At 39.7% G+C, this 24,387-nt stretch overlaps 1 protein-coding gene across 3 annotated transcripts in view; it reads right to left on the bottom strand.

The window, feature by feature from the left end:
• Positions 1 to 14,278: 14,278 nt before the first annotated feature.
• Positions 14,279 to 24,387, bottom strand: part of mapk6 (mitogen-activated protein kinase 6) — a 28,052-nt gene continuing 17,943 nt past the window's right edge. For all 3 annotated transcript variants that reach the window (XM_078530235.1, XM_078530234.1, XM_078530233.1), the window contains 4 exons: positions 19,816 to 19,960; positions 18,794 to 18,958; positions 18,152 to 18,353; positions 14,279 to 16,786 (listed from right to left, as the gene is read on the bottom strand). In XM_078530235.1, coding sequence (XP_078386361.1) covers positions 15,652 to 16,786; positions 18,152 to 18,353; positions 18,794 to 18,958; positions 19,816 to 19,960 — 1,647 coding nt within the window. In that variant the 3' untranslated portion in view covers positions 14,279 to 15,651. The remainder of the gene's footprint in view (positions 16,787 to 18,151; positions 18,354 to 18,793; positions 18,959 to 19,815; positions 19,961 to 24,387) is intronic.

The raw sequence follows: 24,387 nt of genomic DNA, 5'->3' as shown, positions 1-24,387 counted from the left end.
GTTTTAAACTTAAATAAGAGCAATTATGAGGGCATGAAGACAGAACTGGCTAAAATGAACTGGGAAATTAGGTTAAGGGATAGGTCAGGAGGGAAGCAGTGCCCTTAAAAAAGATATTTCAAAATACTCAGAAAACATACATTCCAGTAAGTAAGAAAGAATCTAAGGGAATGATGCACCATCCACGGCTAATTCAGGAAGTTAAAAATAATATCAAATTGAAAGAAAAAGTATACAATTCTGCAAAGATGAGTGGCAGATCAGAAGATTGGACAGAGTATAAAGAACAGCAAAGAATGATTAAAAGATTAATAAGGAGGGAGAAATTAGAGTACGAGAGAAAGCTAGCTAGAAATATAAAAACAGATAGGGCAGGATTTTCCCCCCGTCGGGGGCGAAGTTGAAGGGCGGGCATGCACAGGCGTGCTTCCGATCGGTGCCCCGGGGGCGCGGCGCCATTTTATGTGGGTGGGCCAATTAAGGCCCGCCCAGTATGACGTCTGCACAAAAGCGCTATGCGCTATGTGTGCGGGCGGGGGGGGGCGGCAATCCCAAAATCGAGAGTGCGCTCTTTCGTGCATGTACACAAAGGAGCGCACTCACCTCCCTGAGGCTAAGTGCAGCCTCAGGGAAATCGGCTCTAAATGTGAAAAAGCTAAAAACAGAAAAATAAAATTTCCCTGACATGTCCCCTCATGTGACACTGTCACATGAGTTGGGACATGTCTATAATTTTTACAAAAACTTTATTAAAATTCTTTAAACCCTACATGAAACCTCATCCCGCCTGTGGATGAGGTTTCATGCTTTTTCTAATTCCCGCCGGGGCTCCTGGCCTGCCCACCAACCTTAAGGTTGGACGGGCAGGTCCATTAATTAGTTTAATGACTCTGTCAATGGCCTCAATTGGCCATTGACAGATCAATGAGTGCACAGCCGATTTTGCTGCATCCCCGCCTACTGGAAAATTTAAATGGGGCGCGGTGACGTCGGGAGTTCTGCCCCCCTGCTCACTAGCGGGAAAATCCTGCCCATAGTAAGAGTTTCTACAGGCATTTAAAAAGTAAAAGAGTAAGTAAAGCGAGTGTTGATCCACTAGAGAGTGAGTCTGGGCAATTAATAATGAAAAATAAGGAAATGGCGGATGAACTGAACATATATTTTGTGTGTGTCTTCACTATAGAGAATACAAATAACATCCCAGAAATAATTGTGAATCAGGAGGTGAAAGGGAGGGAGGAACTTAAAATAATTACAAACACCACAGAAAGGGTACTGAGAAAATTATTAGAACTAAAAGCTGACATCTGCCAGGACCTGATGGACTTCATCCTAAGGTCTTAAAAGAAATGGCTGCTGAGATAGTCGATGCTTTGGTTTTAATTTTCCAAAGGTACCCCATGTATCGTTGCTAAATTTGCTGATGACACAAAGATATTTAGGAAAGTAAGCTGTGAAGCAAAGGTGAGGAGTCTACAAAGGGACTTAGATAGGTTAAGTGAATGGGCGTAAATTTGGCAGATGGAGTATAATGTGGGAAAATGTGAACTTGTCCACTTTGGCAGGAAGAATAGAAAAAACAGCATGTTATTTAAATGGAGAGAGACTGCAGAACTCTAAGGTACAGAGGGATCTGGGTGTCCTGGTACATGAATCACAAAATGTTTATAGGCAGGTACAGCAAGTGATTCGGAAGGCAAATGGAATCTTGTTGTTCATTGCATTGCTGAGACCACATCTAGAGTGCTATGTATTGTTTTGGTCTCCTTATTTAAGTAAGGGTATAAATGCATTAGAAGCAGTCCAGAGAAGGTTCACTCAACTGATACCAGGTATGGGCGGGGTTATCTTATGATGAAAGGTTGGATAGGCTGGGCCTGTATCTATTGGAGTTTAGAAGCATGAGGTGTGATCTTATTGAAACATATAAGATCCTGAGGGGACTTGACAGGGTGGATGCTGAAAGAATGTTTCCCCATGTGGGGGAGACTAGAGCTAGGGACACAGTTTAAAAATAAGGGGCCTCCCATTTAAGACGGAGATGAGAAGAATTTTTCTCTCTCGGAGGGTTGAGAGTCTTTGGAATTCTCTTCCCCGTAAAGTGGTAGAGGCAGGGTCATTGGATATTTTTAAGACAGATGTAGATAGATTATTGACTAACAAAGGAGTCAAAGTTTATCAGGGGGTAGGCAGAATATGGAGTTGAGGCCCCAGTCAGGTCAACTATGATCTTATTGAATGGCGGAGCAGGCTCGAGGAGCCGATTGGCCGACTCCTGCTCCTAATTCATATGTTCGTATATATGTTCGTAAGAAATGCATGAGCTGGATTAACGTTTACTGGCATTTTCTTGTCAAACTGTGTTAGGGCCTTGAACACTACACTTAGATCATTTCTGTCCAGCCAAATGGGAATGGATTTAATTGTACAGAGCCAGCAATCAGTGAGTGCCTCACCTGGTCATCAGTACAAGTTACACAGAAAATAGCATGTTAATAATATGTTTGTGCCTCTGACCAATATTAAGTGCCCTGTCAGCTCAATCATCTCAGATTGAATTATGAATCAATGAGATATTCCAATTACCAGAGTTTGCTGACTCACTTGCTATGGAACCAGCAGGAAGTTGCTGAATGATCTTTAGAATGACATTTCTTATTCAAAGGAATGTGATGGGTCAGAATCACTTAAAAGTGAAATGACTTGGCAGTGAAAGTGCAGTCCATATTCAGAAGCATTAAGGGAAGTGATGCTTTAATTATCCAGTGTATGAATGCCAGTCAGCTATATGCTAGCTCTTGAGTGTCACAAAACTGAATTAGGGCACAGCATATGGTGCGTTCTTCTTGAATGTTCATTCACATGATGTGCGCATCACTGGAAAGGCCAACATTTATCGCCCATCTCTAATTACCCTTGAGAAATGGTGATGAACTGCCTTCTTGGCTCGCTCAGCCATTTCAAAGGGCAGTTAAGAGTTAACCACATTGTTCAGGGTCTGAAGCCACATATAGGCCAGACCGGGTAAGGACTGCAGATTTCATCCCTAAAGCACCTTATTGAACCAGGTTTCTTGGTCCCATGGCCACTATTACTGATACCAGCTCTTTTTTCTAGATTTTTTTAATTGATTGACTCTAAATTCCTCAGATGCTATGATGGGATTGTGAACTCATGTTTTCAGGTTCAATAGTTTAGGTTGCTAGATTACTTCGTCCACCAAAATGTGGACTATGCTGCCTTTCCTAGTAAATCATACTGATACAGCAAGAGAAATAATGAAGGCAGATCACACAAGACACTGTGGCCAGACTTTACCTTGTAAGCCAGAACCAACCACGTTTTAGAACCACACTTTGATTTGCTTCAATGCCACATAATTTGGTGAAAATCAATACGTTTACTGGAGTTTGCGACCCTGGGTTCCTATTTCCCAGGACCCGCTGGTCATTTTAAAGGCTGTAGAATCCTGGAATTCACGGCCCAAAAATCTCAGGACTTTGTGGAAGGGCAGTGACAGAACAGTGAAAACAAAACTTACACCGTGCTGCTATCGCTTGGGATTTATTACTAAGCCAAACTTGGGCTCACAAAGGCATTTGTCATTTCAAACTTTAATCCCAGATAGGCAAAGAACATGGTCTTACTGTCGATTTGTTAAAACCATCCTGGCAAAATCCAAGATCAAGAGTATTTCTTTCTCACGAGAGTTTTATGCGGCTTCCTGTTGTTTGTCTCAGTCTCTGAGGGACAGTGAACCTTCAAAGGAATTAAATTTTTTTTCTGATTAACTTTATGTTTACATTTGTATAGACACAAAGTAAAATGACAGATTTTTCTTAATTTTGCGAATGGGCCAAAATTCTGACCTTTAAATCGAGAAGCCTAAGGAAGACATATAAGTTGAAAAGGGGAGAAGATGAAGTAAATCAAGGAATAGGGATTCGTTGGAACCGTGCTTGCTAATTGTAAGTCTGTAGCACTTCGAAAGAGTCAGCATGGTCTCGATGGACTGAATGGTCTCCTCCTATGCTGTACTATACCATTCTATGATTCTATAGGTTGTGGTGGGAGGAGGGTGGAGGAACGGTGGTGTGGAAGAGGAAAGACTGACTGAGGCTACGAGTTCCAAAGTATTTAGATTCTGGGAACGAATGAATTGGAATAAGAGGCACTGAGGGTTCTGATTTAACAAAGACCAATTATGGCCTAGAGATGAAAATTCCAAAGAGCAATAATTGCAGCAAATCAATAAAACCAAGAAGGGAATCATATGTGACATAGATTTTATGTTTTACTTTATTAGTCATAAATGACCTTTTTAGTTTCTTCATTCATGTAATAGCTGAGGCTTCCCTTTCTTAATTTGGATGTAAAAAGTGATGAAAGTTGCTAATTAGTTTGTGGCCCAGCACAAATTTTTCAGTAAGATCAACCCCATTCAGGCCCCAGGCCACCCGCAGTATTTTTCTCCAATCGACTGATGTCTGCTCTGTTCTGCTCTGAACCACTGGATGAAGCACTGCATGAAATAGACAAAAGAAAAACTGGAACTTTGTCTTACCCTCTTAAATAAACCCTACTCCCAGTACCGGACAATCACCGAGGAACTTTGTGAGCATGCCTTTCCTGAGGGAGGAGAATGTGCACAACCACAAGGCCCTTGAAAAGTAACGCTGTACAATGAATGACCGCTTCTAAACTCTGGCACCAGTCTTCTTATACATTCACAAGATGTAACTCAAACCTTCTTTAACTCTCCAGTAAACAAACGTCAACTGCTAATAGAAACAGTGGCGCAGAGGCATAATTAAATTCCAGAATGTTTAATATCCTGAGGGCTACCATTGACGTGAAAACTGCATTATTAACAAAGTGTCATTTGTTGTGCAAAGGTTGTAGTAGCAGTCTGTTGCAGATGAGGAGTTAATTTTGAATAAATAGGTGTACATTGTAAGATGGAGGCCCCAGTGTGTCAGCTTGTGTTTGGCCTGACTTAATATTAACAATCTAATAAGTGGAATGATTACTTTTTGTGCAGTGTCCCAATTAGCTAGCTTCATCTGCACGCCCCTCCTTCTTCAATCAGCATTCCTTGTTTGGGAAGACTTATAACTGATGCGGAAAATACAGTCACAGCACATCTTTCTACGCAAGCAGTTTGAGATGACCTAGTAGCAACACCTCAGCATAGAACTGGGCAATGGACGATTTACTGACCTTTGGAAAAACATTGAGTTCTCTTTAACTGTAGATTGCAGAAAGTAGGTAGGAGTTCAAGCTCAGTGTAAGCTCTACAATGTCTTAAAGCAATAGGCTGTAAAGGCAATCAGAGTTGCAGTCGAGCATTATACTCAGCACCGGTTTTAATTAACACGATCCCCCGGACTCAGGTGACTGACAGTAGTTTGCAAATTTCCACACTTGGTACGTTTACAATGACTAATATTGTAGTTACTTGGCCAGGGTGTTGAAGCCTGAGGCCCTAGCTCCATGTTTGCTCCCAAGTCCTAATAATCCAGCCTTTGCAACCTAGGCAACCCAGTCCCACTTGTGTTCGCATTTATTATTAATTGATTTGTTGTTGAAATTTCATGGCCCGGAGCTTTGGAAACAGGTTGTTTGTGCTATGGCCTCATTGATGGATAAATCCGAAATAAAGGGTCATAAGAGTTCATAGTACAGTATCAGCAACTTGACAAATATGAAAATTAAAGACTTAATGTGACCCCTACCAGCTCTGTAGTTTACAGCTCTGCAGCCCAATCAAATTGAAAATGAAACTTGGAATCCACTGGCCAAGCCATTTGTTTTTGGTTTGGAAAACTGGGCAAATTTTGGGAATAGATCCCAAAATAACGGTTAACATTTCAGAATCATAAGTAATAAGGACTGAATTGAACTCAGCAAGCCTTTGTACTCTCTTTTTCTCTCCTTCAATCTCCTTTAAAGCCAGAAGCTCCCATAGTAACTCAGTCCAGGAATCAGACAGGCGGGGCAGGTAGGGGCTGAGGTTGGTAGGGTCTGAGGTGGGAGGGTCTCTGTTGGGTGGGTTCTGAGGTGGGAGGGTCTCTGTTGGGTGGGTTCTGAGGTAGGAGGGTCTATGTTGGGTGGGTTCTGAGGTGGGAGGGTCTCTGTTGGGTGGGGACTGAGGTAGGAGGGTCTATGTTGGGTGGGTTCTGAGGTGGGAGGGTCTCTGTTGGGTGGGGGCTGAGGTAGGAGGGTCTATGTTGGGTGGGGTCTGAAATGGAAGGGGTCTGAGGCACAACAGCTTATTCTCTCAGGTCCATGGTTAAAATGAAAATGTCATTGAAGCCAAACTGCACATTTAAAGAAGGACCTCGTGGAATCTGAGGTGGGTGGGGTCACATATATCTGTCACGTGTTCTACCTGCCTGCTCAGGAGAGCAGATTAAAATCTGAACCTGCTGTGGGGGAGCAGGACCACGGCAGCTTGGTCCCCAGAACAATTTTAACTGCCCACCCCCCTGGATTTCACCAGGTTGACAGGGGTAAAATTGCCCCTTACTGTTTTCGGCCTGGATTTAGGAACTGGGTATGGCCCTCAGCACAGGGTCAGGCTGGATTTTCCACGGTCTCTCAACATCTGGGTATAAAAACAAGAGGTCAAAAGCAAGTTGGAGGTTGCAGAAACCACCCCCAGTTCACTCATATTCCTATCTCGGCTCATTCACGGTTCCTCAGCTACCAGGGACCAGTCCACTTATGACTGTGGTATAAAAGCAGTCCCATTCATTCAGTTTGGTCTGAGATGGTCTATGTTTTGGTTTCACAGAGGAACTTTCAATGTTGAAACCCATTCAACAGAACCTGACCAATGTTATTTAAGTGTTAAAGGTTTTTGGGAAGTGGATTTATAAAAAAGGAAGTGAGAAGTGCGGGAAGTCCACATCGAACGCAATCCCTTCCCACTTTTAACAAATGTTCCATTCTATGTGGGTTTGACTGTAATATTGTGATATCATTTGCTTTTGCGCAGCTCACAGTAGTGGTTTTTTTAAATTCATTCAGGGGATGTTGGCGTCACTGGCTGGGCCAGCATTTATTGCCCCTCCTTAATTGCCCTTGAGAAGGTAATGATGAACTGCTGCAAACCTCTCTTGTAGCGGTTATTACAACTTGAGTGCGGCTTGCTAGGCCATCTCAGGGGGCAGTGAAGAGTCAACCGCGTTGTGATTGTGGGTCACCTGGTCGGTTAAGAATGGTAGGTTTCCTTCCCTGAAGGGCATTAGTGAACCAGATGGGTTTTTACAGCAATTCAGTAGTTCCATGGTCACCATTACTGATACTAGCTTTTTATTCTAGATTTATTTAATGAATTGAATTTAAATTCCCAGCTGCTGTGGTGGGATTTGAATTCATGTCTGTGGAGCTTTCGTCGAGGCCTCTGGTTTACAAGTCCAGGAACATGTGCACCAGATTTCAGATTGGATATTCTGCCATTGTTTATCACTCTTATGAATGAACAAGATATCATTACAAATTAAACAGCAAAAATTTGCAAATGGTAAAGGGAAACTCCACCCTTTAACAGTTGTTCACAGAGCTGAGATTCTGTATTACAGGACAGCAAAAATTTGCAAATGGTAAAGGGAAACTCCACCCTTTAACTGTTGTTCACAGAGCTGAGATTCTGTATTACAGTACTTACCTATCTCAGTTCATATATCAACAGACAGGCCAAACCATCTGAACAGTGCAGTTATTTTAAACTGCACAATTAATCCGCAACATTATTTACACAAGTTCTATTCCAGCTCATAAAAAATAAAATATTTGAATTTTGACATTCAACTTCTGCATTAAAGTGTTGCTCTGGTTACCGTAAGGAAGAATATTTCACACATTCTGAAATTGTGTCACAGTTTTCCAATAAATTGGAGTGCAACAATGTACTCATCAGGAACAGGAACTGAAATAATTATTATATAGATTTGTCAAGAGTTGAGAGCAAGAAGTAGTTAAAACCACTTCTTTAACTCGAAATCGATTCAAATTCCCACTTTTTGCTAATGTTTAAAAGATTATAAAAGGCTTAACATTTTCCAGACTTACATAAATACAATCTACTATTAGTAAATACCAAAATCTGAAATTATCCAGCAAGTTCAATTAAACAAAATAGGAATATTAACACTAAAGACTAATTTTCATAATTTTGGAATCTGGAATTCTCTTTTCCTAAAGGCTGTGCATGTTGGATGAATTGAATTCTTCAAGACTAAGATTAACAAATTTTTATTAGGTAAGCGAATTAAGGGATTATGGATCTTTGGTAGGTAAATGATGTTGCAACACAACTCAGCCAAGATATAATTGAGGCTGAATGTTCCCAAGCCACTGAAAAGCATCTGTTATCGAAAGGACCATCATAACTGCAAGTCATCATTGTTGTGAAGCTTCCAATTGCTCTTCAGTGCAATCGTGTGCAATGAAAACAAACAGGGATGACCTGACTAAACCAATAACCTAATGGCAACTAACATAGACGAAAATAGCAGGTCAGAGGCTAAGAATTCTGCAGCAAGTAACTCAACTCCTGACTCCCCAAAGCCTGTCCACAATCTACAAGGCACAAGTCGAGTGTGATGGAATACTCTCCACTTGCCTAGATGAGTGCAACTCCAACAACTTAAGAAGCTTGACGCCATCCAGGACAAAGCAGCCCACTTGATTGGCATCCTATCCACCAACATAATCATTCACTCCCTCTACCATCGACACGCAGCAGCCGTGTGTATCACATCAACAAGGCTCCTTCGACAACACTTATCAACCCCACAACCTCTACCACCTCAAAGGACAAGGGCAGCAGATACATGGGAACACCATCTCCTGCAAGTTCCTCTCCAAGTCACGCACCATCCTGACTTGGAACTATATCGCTGTTCTTCACTGTTGCTGGGTCAAGATCCTGGAATTCCCTTCCCAGCAACACTGTGGGTGTACTTACACCACATGGACTGCAGCAGTTCAAGAAAACAGCTAATCACCACCTTCTCAAGGGCAATTGGGGATGGGCAACAAATGCTGGCCTGGCCAACGATGAACACACTGTGAAAGAATAAAAAAGGCATTGCACAGGAGCATAATCAGACAGAAATTGACACCAACTCAGAGGAAGAGAAATTAGGATAGATGGTTAAAAGCTTGGCCAAAGAAGTAGGTTTTTAAGTAACATCTTAAAAAAGAGTAGTAAGATGGTGAGATTTAGGGTGGGAATTACAGAGCTTAGGACCTGGATGACTGACATGGCCACTAATGGTGGTGCACAAGAGGCCAGAAAGGTTGTAGGGCTGGAGGAGGCTACGAAGATAGGGAAGAGGAATAAACTCTTGTTTGATTGTAAGGGAGATGGTTCCACAAATTGCATACAATACACTGGAGTGTGTTTTAACTGCATAATTCATTTTCAGTTTCTAAATCACCAATGTCTTGTGTTCATTAAATTATTGGGCTGGATTTTGCAGTCAGTGTGGGAGCAATGATGCGGTGCTCACTGCTGACCTCGAAGAAAGCTGCCCACAATAGGGATCTCCGTAGCATGGATTCTCCCTTCCCGATGCCAGGACAGGCCAACTAAAACAGTTGTCTGGGAGGATCATCCATCTTAATCACTTGAATAATTATCTAGCAATTTCAACATTACATTAATTTTAATATACTCAAACCAGACCAAGTTCATTTTGCTTACTGGGAGGCTTACCAGAGTTGCTGTAAAGAGAGCTTAACTGTGAATTTAAAGATCATGCGCTTAAACACATGCAAGCTACTATGTAATTTTTTTTTGTTTACTGCATATATCATTCACCAGTTGCAATATCAAGTGTAAACGTGTTGTAGATTAGGGAATGCATCTGCAAACTGTACCATCTGGCTGTGAGTCATCAGATGCTTTGATTGGATTACATTTCCGTCCCCTTGATAAGAGATTGCAAACTTTTGTGTGTGTGCAGCCAGCAGCCATATATTGATTTAGTGGGACTGCCAGCCAAGTAAAATGGCAAGTTAACAATGATGAAAATTTAGTAAAATTGAAAAGTAAACCTAAATTTCATAAAGATAAGGCCATCTACTAATGCAACAGAGTGGTGCTGCTTGTTGACTTGTTGAACGAATAGTAAAACCAAAATTAATGATTTCATGTCAAACACCTATTCCAATGTTTATCAGCAGTGACATTAAGTTTCCATTTAAATAATAGTAAAGGTCAAGGCCATCACACAAAGGCATTATCAGAAGTCTGATAAAAATATCTTATATAAGTAGTGCACATTCAGTAATTTCATATGTTATATTTAAAGAATGCTTTAACTGGGGGAAGCGAGTGTATGTTTGCACATTGTCCTTCTGGCAATGGATTGAATTCAGCCTAAACTGGTTAGGTAGCTGTATTTCTGCTGCAATTCCTGCATGAAATTGGTCGGAGCCCAGTTCCAGTTGGGCACAAGCCCATAAAACAAATCAAGCCATAATCTTGCACAATAGTGATCGCAGGACTGACGTGAAGGGTTGATCATTTCAGTGCTGCAAAGTTGGGGGTTAAGGTACGTTACAGGTGAAAGGTTGAGGGAGCTTTCCTCCGCACCTAATTGCACTTGTTGCTGGGTGTCCAAAGTGGGAAAGTGTCCCAATATGTTTACTGATATATTTAACTGTAACAAAGAGATCTTGAACTTCAGTGTTTTTTTTCTAGAAGATAACATAAAGGAACAATTTTGACTGGCGCAAGTTGTGTTTCTATTAAAAAAAACTTAAGATTTATATAACATCTTTCAGAAGCAGCTCAAAAAAACTTTACATACAATAAATTCGCAAGTTATAGCACAGAAATGTGTCATTTGGTTGAAGGCTGCACCAGTGTTTTTTTTTAAAACCCAAAAAAGTACCTAAGCTAATTCTGCTCATTCCCAGTCTTTAATATTCCTCTTTCCAAGAAACTACCTAATTCCCTTTAAAAATGTGACTCTGCTTCAAAAACAGCTTGTGGTAGAAAATTCCACACCCTAAGCTATTTTTTAAAACCTCCCCTTCAATTCTGATAGCGATTATTTTAAATTTAGTCCCCTCGGATTGAAAAAAAATGCATCACCATTGACCTTATAATACTTCATAATCTTGAAGACAGGTTACCCCTCAATACTTTTGGCTTTAGTGTAAAAGGCCCTAACTTTTCACCAGAGTCACCACTGAATACCTAATAGGCATGCTGAGGATGTGCTTTACATGCCGGGGTTGATCTGGGGGGCATGCTGGTATTAATCATGGTGGTGTAATGTATGTTATGAAACCTTTCTTTACAAAGAGACATCCTTACTTTTAAAGGCCCCAAGGGACAAGTTACAATCAGGAACAAGGCATCAGCAGCAACCTGACAAAGCAGGAGACGACCAATTGCAGCTGCAAGAGTTAATGTCAATCTGACATAAGACTTCCTCTGAAACACCTGGCTACTGTATCAAAATTCCCCGCATATTCACCCTTCCCACCAGAAATACATCATGCAGACACTTCCATCTCACTAAAACAACCTCAAAACTTTACCCCCCCACCACCCCCAGCACTCCCGTCAACTTTCAGTACTCCTGGCTGATTTGATTAGGAGGAGAGCATGCTGTGTCAGGGGGGAACCTCTTGGATCTGAAATGGCCCTTGTCTCAGGGCAACTAGATTCTGAGATGGACTTGCTGCTAACATTCGCCTTGTGCTTCATGTCAAACCTGATCCAGTTCTTTTCTACTGAATACGTAGGCATTATAGGGAAAGACTCTGTCTTCATGTTATGTCACTAACAGTGGCTCTGATCATGGGAGAACAGATTTAATAGTCTCAATTAGATCGAAAGGCTCAGTAACAGTCCCAACCCTGGAGTTGCCACACCCTCTATGCTGTTAAATAGTTCCCTACTCCATTGAGTATGCTGCTGGTGGACCCAAACGAGTTGCCATCTGTCCAATGTATTGGACAGCAGTATGCGGTCCAATACATTGTCCAATGCCTGCCTCTTTCTCAGCATTTAAAATTTGGGGCTACAAAGCTGTAGATTCATAAGCTGTTCAGCTTAGGGGCAACACCTCTTGACTTTTCTTGTCACCACTAGACATGCCTTCTTCCATGTCTCACACATTACACTCCTACCTTCTGCACTAACCCTTCTCATTTTTAAAGTCTCTGGGCTGGTGTGAAGGAGGGATGAAATGATTAGGGATGCATGCTGCAGGAAGACAGCATTACTGAGATCAGTTAAACTGTGTTACTGAGCTCTGCTCTAATAACCATTATTGAATGTAACAGCAGAATTTTGAGATATGGGAGCTGATTGTGTGATCCTGGCTGCACAGCACTAGGTCTGTTGCCTACAATCTGACCTCCCCCTGTAATGTGAAGTCAGCTCCAACAGTTAAATGGCACTCAAGCTATTGCACAATGCACTGGGTGCATCGTAGCCCAGTACTTCAGGCACCAGTCAACCATTGCCACTGCTTGAACATCAAGCAAAGGGCACAGTTTGTTCACAACTAGCTGCTGCACTTACCAACAAGCAACTACACTTGAAAAACAATTAATTGAGTACTTTGCAACATCCCAAGGATACAAAAGCATTACATAACTCCAAGTTCACTCCTATAGCATAAAAGCTAACAGAAACAACATTCTCACATGTTCTACTGGGATGCACCCCCCAATTTCATCTCCAATAACTACTATGCCCAGGTTTCCATGATCTTCTCATATCGGCCACTCTCCAAGTCTTGCCAAAGTTCTCTTAACTGGTTTAGGTTGTCTTGAAATGAAAGTGCACGAGTTACCTTCATTAATACTACGATGCCGGAGATCTGCCTGTATCCCACACAAAGTCTGACTGCAGAGCAGCAAAAATTAGAAGGTAATTTTTTTTTTACTTTAGTACAATTTAACAGTGCGAAAAACATGAGCTGCATTTGCTCATTTTTCTAAAAGTAGTCAAATTGGGAACATGAAAGTGGAGAATGCACCCTTGAGTTTTAACTAAGGCTTTTAGAATGGTGTATTATCACTCCATAGCTACTTCTAGGGGAAGGTCAGGGTATAAAGGGCATGTAGCTTGACTTTAAAGAGTGAGGGGAGATTGACTGCAAATGGTCAGTGCTTAGTACAGAATATTTTGATCTGGCTTATTCTTACCTTGCCTGGCTTAAAGTCATAAAATTCCTTCCTGCATTGAGGCAGCACGAGGTCCTGGAACTGGCAGTTTAGAACCCTGGCCACTTCCCTCCAGTCATCCAGAGGTGCACTTTTTGAGGCTCTTCACCTGCTCAAAAGGCAGCCACTCTCCTACAGGAGCACGTCTATATCAGTAAATGTAAAGGCTTTGTATCCTGCTGCATCTCACCTACTCATGCTTTCCAATTATGCATCTGTGCTACAGAACTTTACAATCAGTATGGAAAGCTCTTTAGGTTGGCTGCCCTTTGCCACACCACACTGCCAGAGGGTTAAACTCTCAAATCAGCTGTTTCCAATACTTATAGCTCAATTACATCATGTTGCTGGAAATGATGTTCAGTCAGGCTGATGACCTACAGCACAGAATACCATCCTAGGCTATAAGTTTATCTGCTTGTAAAAGAAAGGAAATTGGAATGAGTCAGTTTTGGAACTTGATGATACAATTCAAGGGAGAGCCAAGTTAAAGCATCAAGAGATTGAAATGTACTAAGTGGTGCAGTTAAAATGGAGTGGGGAGAACAGGAAGAGGGGGAAACAAGCACACAAAGAATGGCTACCAATTATCACTGGGGACATGGGGAAAATATCAAAAAGGAGTAAAAGATTAATTGTGAGGCACAGTCCATTACACCAACTTAACTGTGCATTTAATAAAGTTGGTCAATTTTTATTTTGCAATGTATATTCTTGGTCAAACAGTTTATACTGTGCAGAACAAACTGCACGTGGGATTCAAATGGCTGGCCACCAAATGTTAAGTCAAATTCTCCATTCCACTTTTGCTAATTGCGCAATACAATTTAAAATTTATATTTAGAAGTAGGCTGGACCACAAATCTTCAGCCCACTTGGGGATCAAAGCAGATGAATCTTTTGAGCCTAACAAGAGTGTTCTAATTGTTCCTCATTTCTCAGCTCTGACCATCGTGCACTAGTGGAGCTATTTGTTCCATTTACAACAAATGCCCAACTCAAAGGAATTCTTTAGACTTCAAATTTCTGGGCAGACATCCCATTACATTTCAGGTAACACAGCAGGCCACAAGCATTTAGGTTCGTGTTATGTTTATTTGTTCCTTTTTGGATTTTTTTGGGGGAGGGAAGAGGGTGAGAACCAATAATACAGAAACTTAGTATCTAAATTGGTAAATGCAAATAAATTTCCAGAAATAATTCTACATGCTATATTCTGAACCTATGGAAATCATGCTGGCTTGAGAAATTACAAATTTAATAAAAATGTACAATAAAAATAGATGAAAATTCAACATTCATCTTACTGTTGTCTATATTTAACTTTTACAGTAATGTTTGTAACTCAGTTATTTCCATGCAGAGAATTCTAATCTTAAATTTTAACAAATTAAACACAGAATTTAAGACTTCTTGGAGCATTTCCAAAATCAGCTTTGAAATGAATTCTAAGTTGTATTTAATGGGAAGTCAAGCATCACTAAAATGTACCAATTCCTATATATGTAGTGAATGCTCTTTTCAAAACAAGCCAATTCTAAAGACAGGAAAATGGGGAAAGCTTTAGGACAAGGAGGTTTTCATTTTACACAATTAACCATAGTGCTAAACACAAAGTTAGCTTCAAAATGCCCCAAATTCATTTTAAAGTCACAATGAAACTATAAAATTAAAATAAATACAGAAAAATCTTACATCTGCTAAAATAAATAATGTATCTGAACACTTTACTATGGAAAATGCATACCAGAAAGTCACAAGTACTGACAGCTTTTCAAACAGGGAACAACTGCTAGTACAGTGATGCTGGCTATGATCACGTGCATGCTGTGAAGCACTGTGGGTGGCTCAAGGTCAGCCACTCATTGCCGTTACCTTGAGGTAGATAACACATGCGTACCATGTTCTGCATTCAATTGCTGGTTTTGCTGGCATCACATGTTTAAGAAACACTTAAGCTATCAGAAAATGTCTAATATACTGCTGGGGAAAAACAAATGCACTTTACTGCTTGGACTTAAACACTTTTAATTTGATTTCAAATGAATTTTTAAAAAAATCTCATGCAAGTATATTTCAACTGTGTATTTGCCAAAATGGAAACTGTTCCATTTGTAAAACAAGTAGACTGTGCTTGGTGTTTTATTTCTCATTTCACCAATATGTCCACTTGGCTTAGTGCATTTTCTCACCATCGTTTCATAGTCACAATTTTCTGCATTAGTCAATTTTTTTTGCAATGTACATTATTTTAAACTGTGTGCAAATGACGTAAGTTTACAAAAAATTAAAATGCAATGTCAAAATAATTTGACTTGTAAAAATGGTAAACCATTCAAACCAAAAGGAGCACATGTTGAAATTACAAAAATAAGATTCCAGACTTAAGAAAACAAGACAAATGCACATAGTAAAGTATACAAAACAAACGTCTGCTGAGTGTTCTATTCAGTTCAAATGTTTCAAGATGCTACTATAGGTCTTATGAGGAATCTGAGGAGACAGTTTTGCAGCTGCAGGTGCTAAAGTGGTCTGAATCGCTCTAGATTTCAGTGGTGAACTGACAGGATTGTCAAATTGGGGCATACTGATGGACTCCAACTGCTTGCTGAATGGGATCTCCCCATTCCTGCTCACCTCTTTCACATTCTCTTCACTAATTCTTTCCCCCAGTTTCCTGTCACTTGTCGGCTCAGATTCTGCTATTTCTACATCATCTTTTTTGTTGAATAACTTGTCTAAGTAACTAGTGAATGTACTTTTTTCTAGCTGCTCATCCTTTCTGTTGTCCCAACAAACTTCTTCATCTAGGTGAATTAGAAAGCTTTCATCCCCACCACCTCTTCCATCAATTGCAAACTGACATTCCCATGGATTCTGACTTCGAAACTCTAGTTGAGCCAAATTGGCCATCCCCTTCTCCTCTTTCTCCTGACTGACAGACTTGCAATTTGACATTGAACTTTTCAGGTCCAGTTGGGACACTGAACTGTTCAAGTCATTCAACTTGTCTATATCACAAGGCTCTGGCTGCAAACTAAGCTTGATGGTGCTTGCCATGAAAGAATCAAAGTCAAACCCCCGAATCTTCTCTTTGTCCTTCTCAGCAATCTGGTGGGTTGCCTCTGCCAGAGCTAACTGTGCTTTCACCAGTCCATTCTTTTCACACTTTGATTTGCCTTTTTTATCTGGCTTCTCTCTGCTCTGTTCTTTCCAGTTAGATAGGTCTATAATAAGTTTGGGCTCATAGTAATGGTTCACTTCACTCTCCCTCCACATCAAGTTATCCAAGTAAGATGGCGACCCCACTTTATAGTTACAGGTGTGGCCACATTCCAGATCACAGTACTTATTTTCATGATGATCTGGATGTGGCCAAGAATGTTCAGTGGAAAAGTTCAAGTCAAATGCAGGATCCTCCAAATACTTTTCACGTTCTCCATCTAAATACTTGCGAGGGTCCACTTGTACCTCATCTTCTTCAGTCATGTCAGACATTGCTCGTGGATCACGTTGAACATCATCTGCCTCAAAGTTACTGTGCAAAGGCCAGTCATGGTCTGACAATTCGCTTTCATGGTATCTGAAACAAAATTTAAGCAATGGGAAAATCTGGACATCAAGCATAATTCCCACACCTTGGATGATTCCAAAATTGAAACATCACCTTGCAGAAATACAACAGACCACTTATAACGTACAGCAAGTATTTCACTGGTACATTTTGGATATTTTATTTTCTAAATCACTTATGAAAAAACACAAGTGAGGCATTCAGTGAGATAACTACATTTTTGGATCTAACTCTCCCTGGACCAAAGGGACAAAGTGTTCTCTCTTGGGTATCTGTTAAAATTAGAAAGTTTCAATTCAACTGAACACAGAACCAGCTGCCCAAGATTTAACACTAGTTGATTAATTTTGAAGAACACATTTCGTTCCACATAAGCAGCAAGCAAAGGCAATAGTGTTATCACAATGAAATACAGGGAGGATTTTTATGCCATTTTATAGGAACAGTGCAAATCTAGTGTGCACCAAATCCAAATTACGCGTGGCAAAAACAATTTCAAAGATGTACAATTACCTATCTTAGAGGCAGTTTGCAGACAAATCATTAGTCTTTGAAGCTCTCTTTCCCAGCAATCAGTGGAGGCTGTGTCATGGAATATATTCCAGGCTGAGTTAGACAGATTTCTGATTCACAAGGGAGTCAAAGGTTACGGAGTGGGAGGAAAGTGGAATTAAGGCTGCAATTGGATAAGCCTTGATTATTTTTTATATTCGTTCATGGGATGAGCATGTCACTGGCTACACCAGCATTTATTACCCATCCCTAACTGCCCTTGTTCAGAGGGCATTTAAGAATCAACTAGATTGCCATGGGTCTGGAGTCACATGTAGGCCAGACCAGGTAAGCACAGCAGATTTCCTTTCCTAAAAGGGCATTAGTGAACCAAATGGTTTTTAGGACAATCAGCAATAGTTTCATGGTCATCATCAGATTTGTAATTCCAGATTTTTATTGAATTCAAATTTCACCATCTGCCATGGTGGGATTCGAACCCAGGTCCCCAGAGCAATACCGTGGAACACTAGACAATACCACTATGGCTCTGCCTTCACCTAATTGAATGGGGGAGCAGGCTCGAGGGGCCAAATGGCCTACTTCTGCTCCTATATTATGTTCTTAATCATAAGAGGGGCAAATACTTTGTAAAGTTGAAGAAGGGTTACAATATGCAACAATGCACTGTAAAAACGTAAACTGAACAATCCTCTTAAAAAAAAGCTGAAGGTGATAAAGCTACCCATTTCAGTTATGCCCAAAAGTAACTCCCTTTTGGTCTAATTATTGAATTTGATTTCTTATACAAAATTTGAGCAACAATATTTTACCAAACAGAAAATCAATGACATATTAGAAGTGAATTAGTAATTGTATTACCTGTCCCAGTTGTAAGTGTGGCTGTGACTCTCATCCATTAGCAAAATATCATCAACTTCATCCTCAATGTGAAAGGGGTGGGTAGATGTGGGTTCATCCAAAGGGAAGGAATAAATACTCATGTATGGATGTGCCAAGGCTTCAGCTGCTGTCAGTCTGTCCATTGGATTGAAGGTCAAAATTTGTTCCAGAAAATCCAATGCTAAGTTTCAAAAGAAAATTACATTTTTTATAGAAGCCTCAACTTTTCCTTCCACATAGTCTTCAATTCTGCAAGTACCTTTGTCCCATTATTCTCCTGTCTGAACATCAATAGATAACCGCAGGTCAATAATTCCTAACACTAGAGAAAAGAGGAAGGCAATCTGTCCCTGAACTTCACCCATTTCACTCTAAATGGATGTTACAATGCAGGAGCTTGGAATTATCCTTCAGATTTCTCCTTCCTTCTGTCCTGTCTAGTAGCACTGTCAAAGTTAGGAAATCATCTGGGTGATTATGATAGTCATTTAAAAAATGCAATTTTGGAGACTTAAATGTTGATTACATCTGTACCGAATAAATTTGTAAATACATGAAATAAATTTGAATTTTCTCAAACAAAATACAAAGTCAAGACAAGAAATTACATATAGTAAGTACCTTCAGCACAGATACCAGGGAGTAGCTGCGGTAATGGGTTATGTGGTTCCGTCATATCATTTTGTATATAAACTGGGATCACACCCAATAACTCCTGAAGGTCCTCTTCATGGATTACAGGGATAGAATTAAGAATCAACTGCATTTGTTCCAGCTCATGAGCACCTAAACAAAGTTTAAAAAACAACTTTGAACATCTGCAGGGATAAAATATAAACTATACATTAATTCCTTATAGGAACAGAGGAGCAGGAGTAGGCCATTCAGCCCCTCGAGCCTGCTCCACCATTCAAGTAGATCATGGCTGTTCATCTACCTCAACGCCATTTTCCTGCGCTATCCCCACATCCCTTGATGCCATTAGTATCCAGAAATCTATCGATCTTGGTCTTGAACATACTCATGACTGAGCCTCCACAGTCCTCTGAGGTAAAGAATTCCTAAGATTTACCATCCCATGAGTGAAGAAATTCCTTCTCATCTCAGTCCTAAATGGTCTGCCCTGGTTCTCGTGCCCCCCTGCCCCCACAAATCCAGGAGAAACATCCTTTCTGCATCTACCTTGTCTAGCCTCTAAATTTTGTAAGTTTGTGATCACCTCTCATTCTTCTAACTCTAGAGAATACAGGCCCAGTCTCCTCAATCTCTCCTCATAAAACAGTCCCATCATCACAGGAATTAGTCTGGTGAACCTCTGCTGTACTCCCTCTGTGCATAGCAAACATCAAGACTAAAAGAATTGCACACTTATAAGAGTCAAGCGAGCTTTGAATCATTCCATTAAATTCTACAATGTGAAATGTTTAGGCTCTACAAATGAAGTGCTGCATTGAACTCAATACAACAAATGCTTAAAATGCTAACATAAGCATTTATGATAAATTCCACTGAAACACCAATTTATATATTTATGCTTTATGAACAAAGTAATTGCTTAGTTTAAAAAAAAGCAGTTTAATGCAGGCTAAATTACTGTACAATAACACACTCATACTAACTCATTTTGTTGTGGTAACACTGACCTGCAAAAAGCGTTTTCCCAGTCAGCATTTCAGCAAAGATGCAGCCAGCAGCCCACATGTCAATTGCTTTGGTGTAGTTGTTGGGAGAGAGGAGGAGACGTGGGGATCTGTACCACTTCGTAACCAGTCCTTCAGACAGATAGCCCTAGAAAAATAAGTTATACATTTTTTCCCTCCAAAGGACCATTATATGCTAAGTCACTTATATACAAAAATAGAATAATAATCCATGCACACTCCACTTAAAATACATTGGGCTGGTTTATCCATTCCTGCAAAATATGTTAGTTAAGACATTCCATGCAGCAATCTGGAACTTAAATTGGATGGTGAATCTTAAGAATTCTTTACCTCAGAGGACTGTGGAGGCTCAGTCATGAGCAGTTTTGGAAACTGCTTATATTATGGAATCTGATCAGAAACTGTGTATCACTGATTCACTTGCTCGTCAACAGACCAGTCATTTGTTGGTAATATGCTTGTGTTACTGGTCTATCATACAAATATTTAAAAAATGTCAATTGCCAGCAAGCATCCCATTTTTACCCACAGTGGTGAATAAAAAGTTCGGTGGTGCCAGATTCTCTTCTAGAGAGTACTACATTATGAATAAACAGTGCCATCCAATCCTAAAAATATTGTATGTAATGCTCCATCAAATCTTGAACTATAAAAATTGTTAGTTTTCTTGCTAGATTCACTGACTAGGTTTGTGAGAATATTTGCAACATTCATGGTCAGCGAATAAAAATGCAAATGACCAGGAAGTTAACGCTGGACACCATTCCAATACCACTGCTAAATGTTTATAACTCAATTCAAAAATACACATCTTGAAAGTAGGCTAGTAAAAGTTGCAAAAAAAATACAATGCAGCATAATTATGGTTCTACTCTGCTGTTCACTTAAGATTTTACACATAGTTTTTCCCTATTACTATACAAGGAAACTTGTAGTTAATTCTTCAACAGAAATGTTTCAAAATCAACTTTTAGTGGACATCTAAAAGGAGTATATTTGCACATGCTGGCTGCAATTTTAAATAAGGCCATTATGCAATTTCTCAATGCCAAGCCATCAAAATTAAATGTGCTTCGCCATGCAACTGATGTAGGTTATCTACTATTCATATGAAATCCACATTGTAATACATCTTTCAGACTGTTCTCTTCAATATCACCTCATTTGCACATTTCCACTAACGTGCATTTGCTTCCTAGCTAAGGCTAAAGGATCCATAATATTTGATTGCGTGGCAATCCACACGTTAAGATGTAAATGCTTCCATTCATAGACTGAGCTACTAAGAAGAACAATACTATTCCCTCCTGCTTTGGTCAGTTTTTAAAGCAAGTGCAAACACCAATTTTTCAGCCACTGTTAAAATAGGTTACATTTTTCACAAATTATCCTGCAAACAGAAAAATTATACCCAAGATATTAGGAAGCTATTAGAAATAAAAATCCAACCCAACAACTTTGCAGAGAGGTTACAGGGGTGTGGCGAGAAGACTGTTGAGGGAAGATTAGCAGCAATGTCCCTGTATCTAATTCAATTATGTGATTGCATGGAATTTGTTCTGTCATTTATGATAAATTAGACTTAAAGCACAAATATGGAACTATCAAGAAGTTGGATTGATTCATTACTATATTCCCAATCACTCATCATCCATTACAACCACTTTACAATAACCTACCAGTAACTGTGGGTATGTAGTCTATACTCAGACCAGAACATACTTTCCTGTATTTTCCTCCCTTCCCAAACAGCCTACACCTGTGCACGGAGGCCTCCTGCTTCCTGACCTTCACTACAGTCTCTCTTAATCAATCACAAGATGATGTAAGGTATTACACAGCCAAAGCTTACAAGATGATTCTAAAATGTCTATTTATTACAGCAGAGGTCAGAAACTGACCACAATGGAGAAGCAAATCAAGACTCTCTGGCTTTCGTAATCAGCATTCCTGCACCAATGCTCCACTGGCTGTTATGCAGCTGTAAACTATGCCTCCAGACCACATTGACCGCAAATACGGGGTGTTCTGATTTTGGCTCAAATATAGCTGAACAGCTTTGCTCATAGTACAAACACAGCTATTGCTCCAAGCCATACAGAGAAAGGTAGAAATAAATAACATAAAAAACTGCATATGCTGGAAATCAAATAAAAACGGAAATTTCTGAAAACGCTCAGCATGTCAGGTCAGCGATTATTGCTTCAAGTGAACGTCAAATGAGAAAAGGCAGGGCTTGGCTGTGAATAGCAGAATGAGCACTCACCATCCAGGTTCACACATGAAGAATGGCCATTTCAGAGCTACTGGAGGGCCAGTGCTTGTGGAACCATATCCTGGCACAAATTGCTGCCTTCAGGAGAGGGAGGGAGAGGTCTGGAGAAAACAAAGGGACCCTTGTACGTGGAATGTTTAGGAAACAAATTAGCCACATGGAAAATATGTGCATTACCAACATTTAAATGAAAACTTTACATTCAGGTGCACATTTAAATAGTCACAGCATATTAATTATGAAACCTAATTGAATGGCATCAAGCATGTAACAATATGCCAGGAAATGCCAAACATAATTTTGAGTTTACCTTGGGTACCAAAATGTTACTGGTGTCTTCAGGCACAAAAGGGGTAATTAAAAATTGGCAATTTTTAAAAAATAGATTTGTCAATGAAGCCAGTAAATACTTAATTAAAATCAGAGTATGCTCAACCAGTGGCTCAATGAGGTTATCCAGGAAGTTGAGAGCTACATCTTCCAATCTGTGCTATTAGCCGATTTCAGCAGTCAGAATGCTACAATTTTACAGAGAAGTGTCCCTGTCCCTGGGTTAGGCAGAAAGTAAATGAAAACACCAGGGTTCCCGCTCCAGATTGCTATCCAGCATCCCTTACTGTGACCACTAGCAAGTGAGGACCAACAGACTCAGCAGTGATCTCTTCGCTTGCTACCAAGGCTCAGACGAATAACGGTCATTTGCAAGAGGCATCAGTAAGCAGTACTGCAATGCAGCAAAGTTACTGATGAAAAAGTTAGGAACTAGTTAGCGATTATGGATAGGTAAACACCATAACAGAATGCCCATTTTATAGCAAATTTGTGATTGAAGTATTTTCAATTATACAATTTGGTTACACAAGTGTTTAAACAAATATTGAACAAGCGAAGCTTCCAAATTAATACCAGAGCTCAAAACTTTAAAATCAGTGTCCAGAAGTTCAAAATTAGATGGATAACTTTGCACTCAAAAATGACTTGTCACACAGGTAAAAATCTGAAACAAATTTTAGAAATATAAAACCTTGCATTGCAAGAAAGAACATCAGCAGTAAAACTAGATGTTTCTTAGTAGTGACAGAGTTGAAATACTAGAATTAATGCATTAACAAATTAAACTGAAGATCATGTGGACCTTCAATGTAGAGATCTACTTTAATTACCATAAGTAGAAGCTGTTAATTCTACCTCACGAATACATTCCACGAATACAAATAACGGACAGATGTGGAGAGAATATTAATGGAGCAACAGTGAAATAACCTGGCAATGCTTCTAATCCACAAAATAGGAGGACTAGTTATATCCATTTCTATAAAATGTTAGATTAAATGGGGAAAAAAAAATTTTCTCCAGCTTCTTTTGCGTCCAAAAAAGCTTCATATAAATTCAGACCAAAACATGCAAATGTAAGTCCAGCCAATCTGAATACATGGGCAAGTTTGCAAAGAAGTGGATTAGCAGACTATTAAAGAATTTGAAATAAATATCCTTCATTATTTGTGTTACTCAATCACCCGATGAAAAGTATTTGGAACGTAGAAAATTCTACTTCTATTCATTGCTTCCCTAATATCGATACCGTATCATCAGAGTTGCAAACTTTCAAATTTGAAGACCTGTCAATCTGTGCTCAAAGCAAGGTCATACTGTCATAATCACAAACTTCCCAGCTTTTGATCCAAAAATGACAGAGGATTTGAAACCATACCGTCAAGGTGATTTCACAAAACCAAAAATACAAAATGAATCTAGCAATACTTCAACAGCTACTTGTTACCCCACAAATACCATTCTAGTAAAAGCTGCAAATAGTTTTTTTTAAATCAAATTTTTAAAAAGAACCATATGCAATTGTAAATCAAAGAGGTCCAATGAGTAAAGTGAATGCTGGTTTTGGCGTGCGATACAAGTGTTACTTCAGTGTTTACATTCATTTTTTAAATGTTTTTTCTAGTTCTAAGCAGTTTTCAGTGTTTAAAGGGGAAGCAGGTGTGCATATTTATTTTTCATCAAGTGCCAGTGGGTCAGTAAGTTTAAGGATTTAGTTAGGTCTCACAACAATGCCATCCACGAGAAGCATTAAAAAACAGAAATAATAGAAAATTTCAAAAATACATAAGTCAGCCAGGTTAAGACATTTGTGCGTATGTGTTCTAACAAAGAGTACAGACCCAAAACTTATTTTTTTCCCTACAGATACTGTATGATGTGAGATGTATTTCCAGCACTTGTTACTATTTTATATTTTTAGTTTGAACAATTTGAAAATAAAA

The sequence above is a fragment of the Cetorhinus maximus genome, chromosome 26, assembly GCF_964194155.1.
Source record: "Cetorhinus maximus chromosome 26, sCetMax3.hap1.1, whole genome shotgun sequence".
In the NCBI taxonomy this organism is placed as follows: domain Eukaryota; kingdom Metazoa; phylum Chordata; class Chondrichthyes; order Lamniformes; family Cetorhinidae; genus Cetorhinus; species Cetorhinus maximus.
The sequence above is the reverse complement of the archived record's forward strand: the minus strand, read 5'-3'. Positions and strand labels throughout refer to the sequence as shown.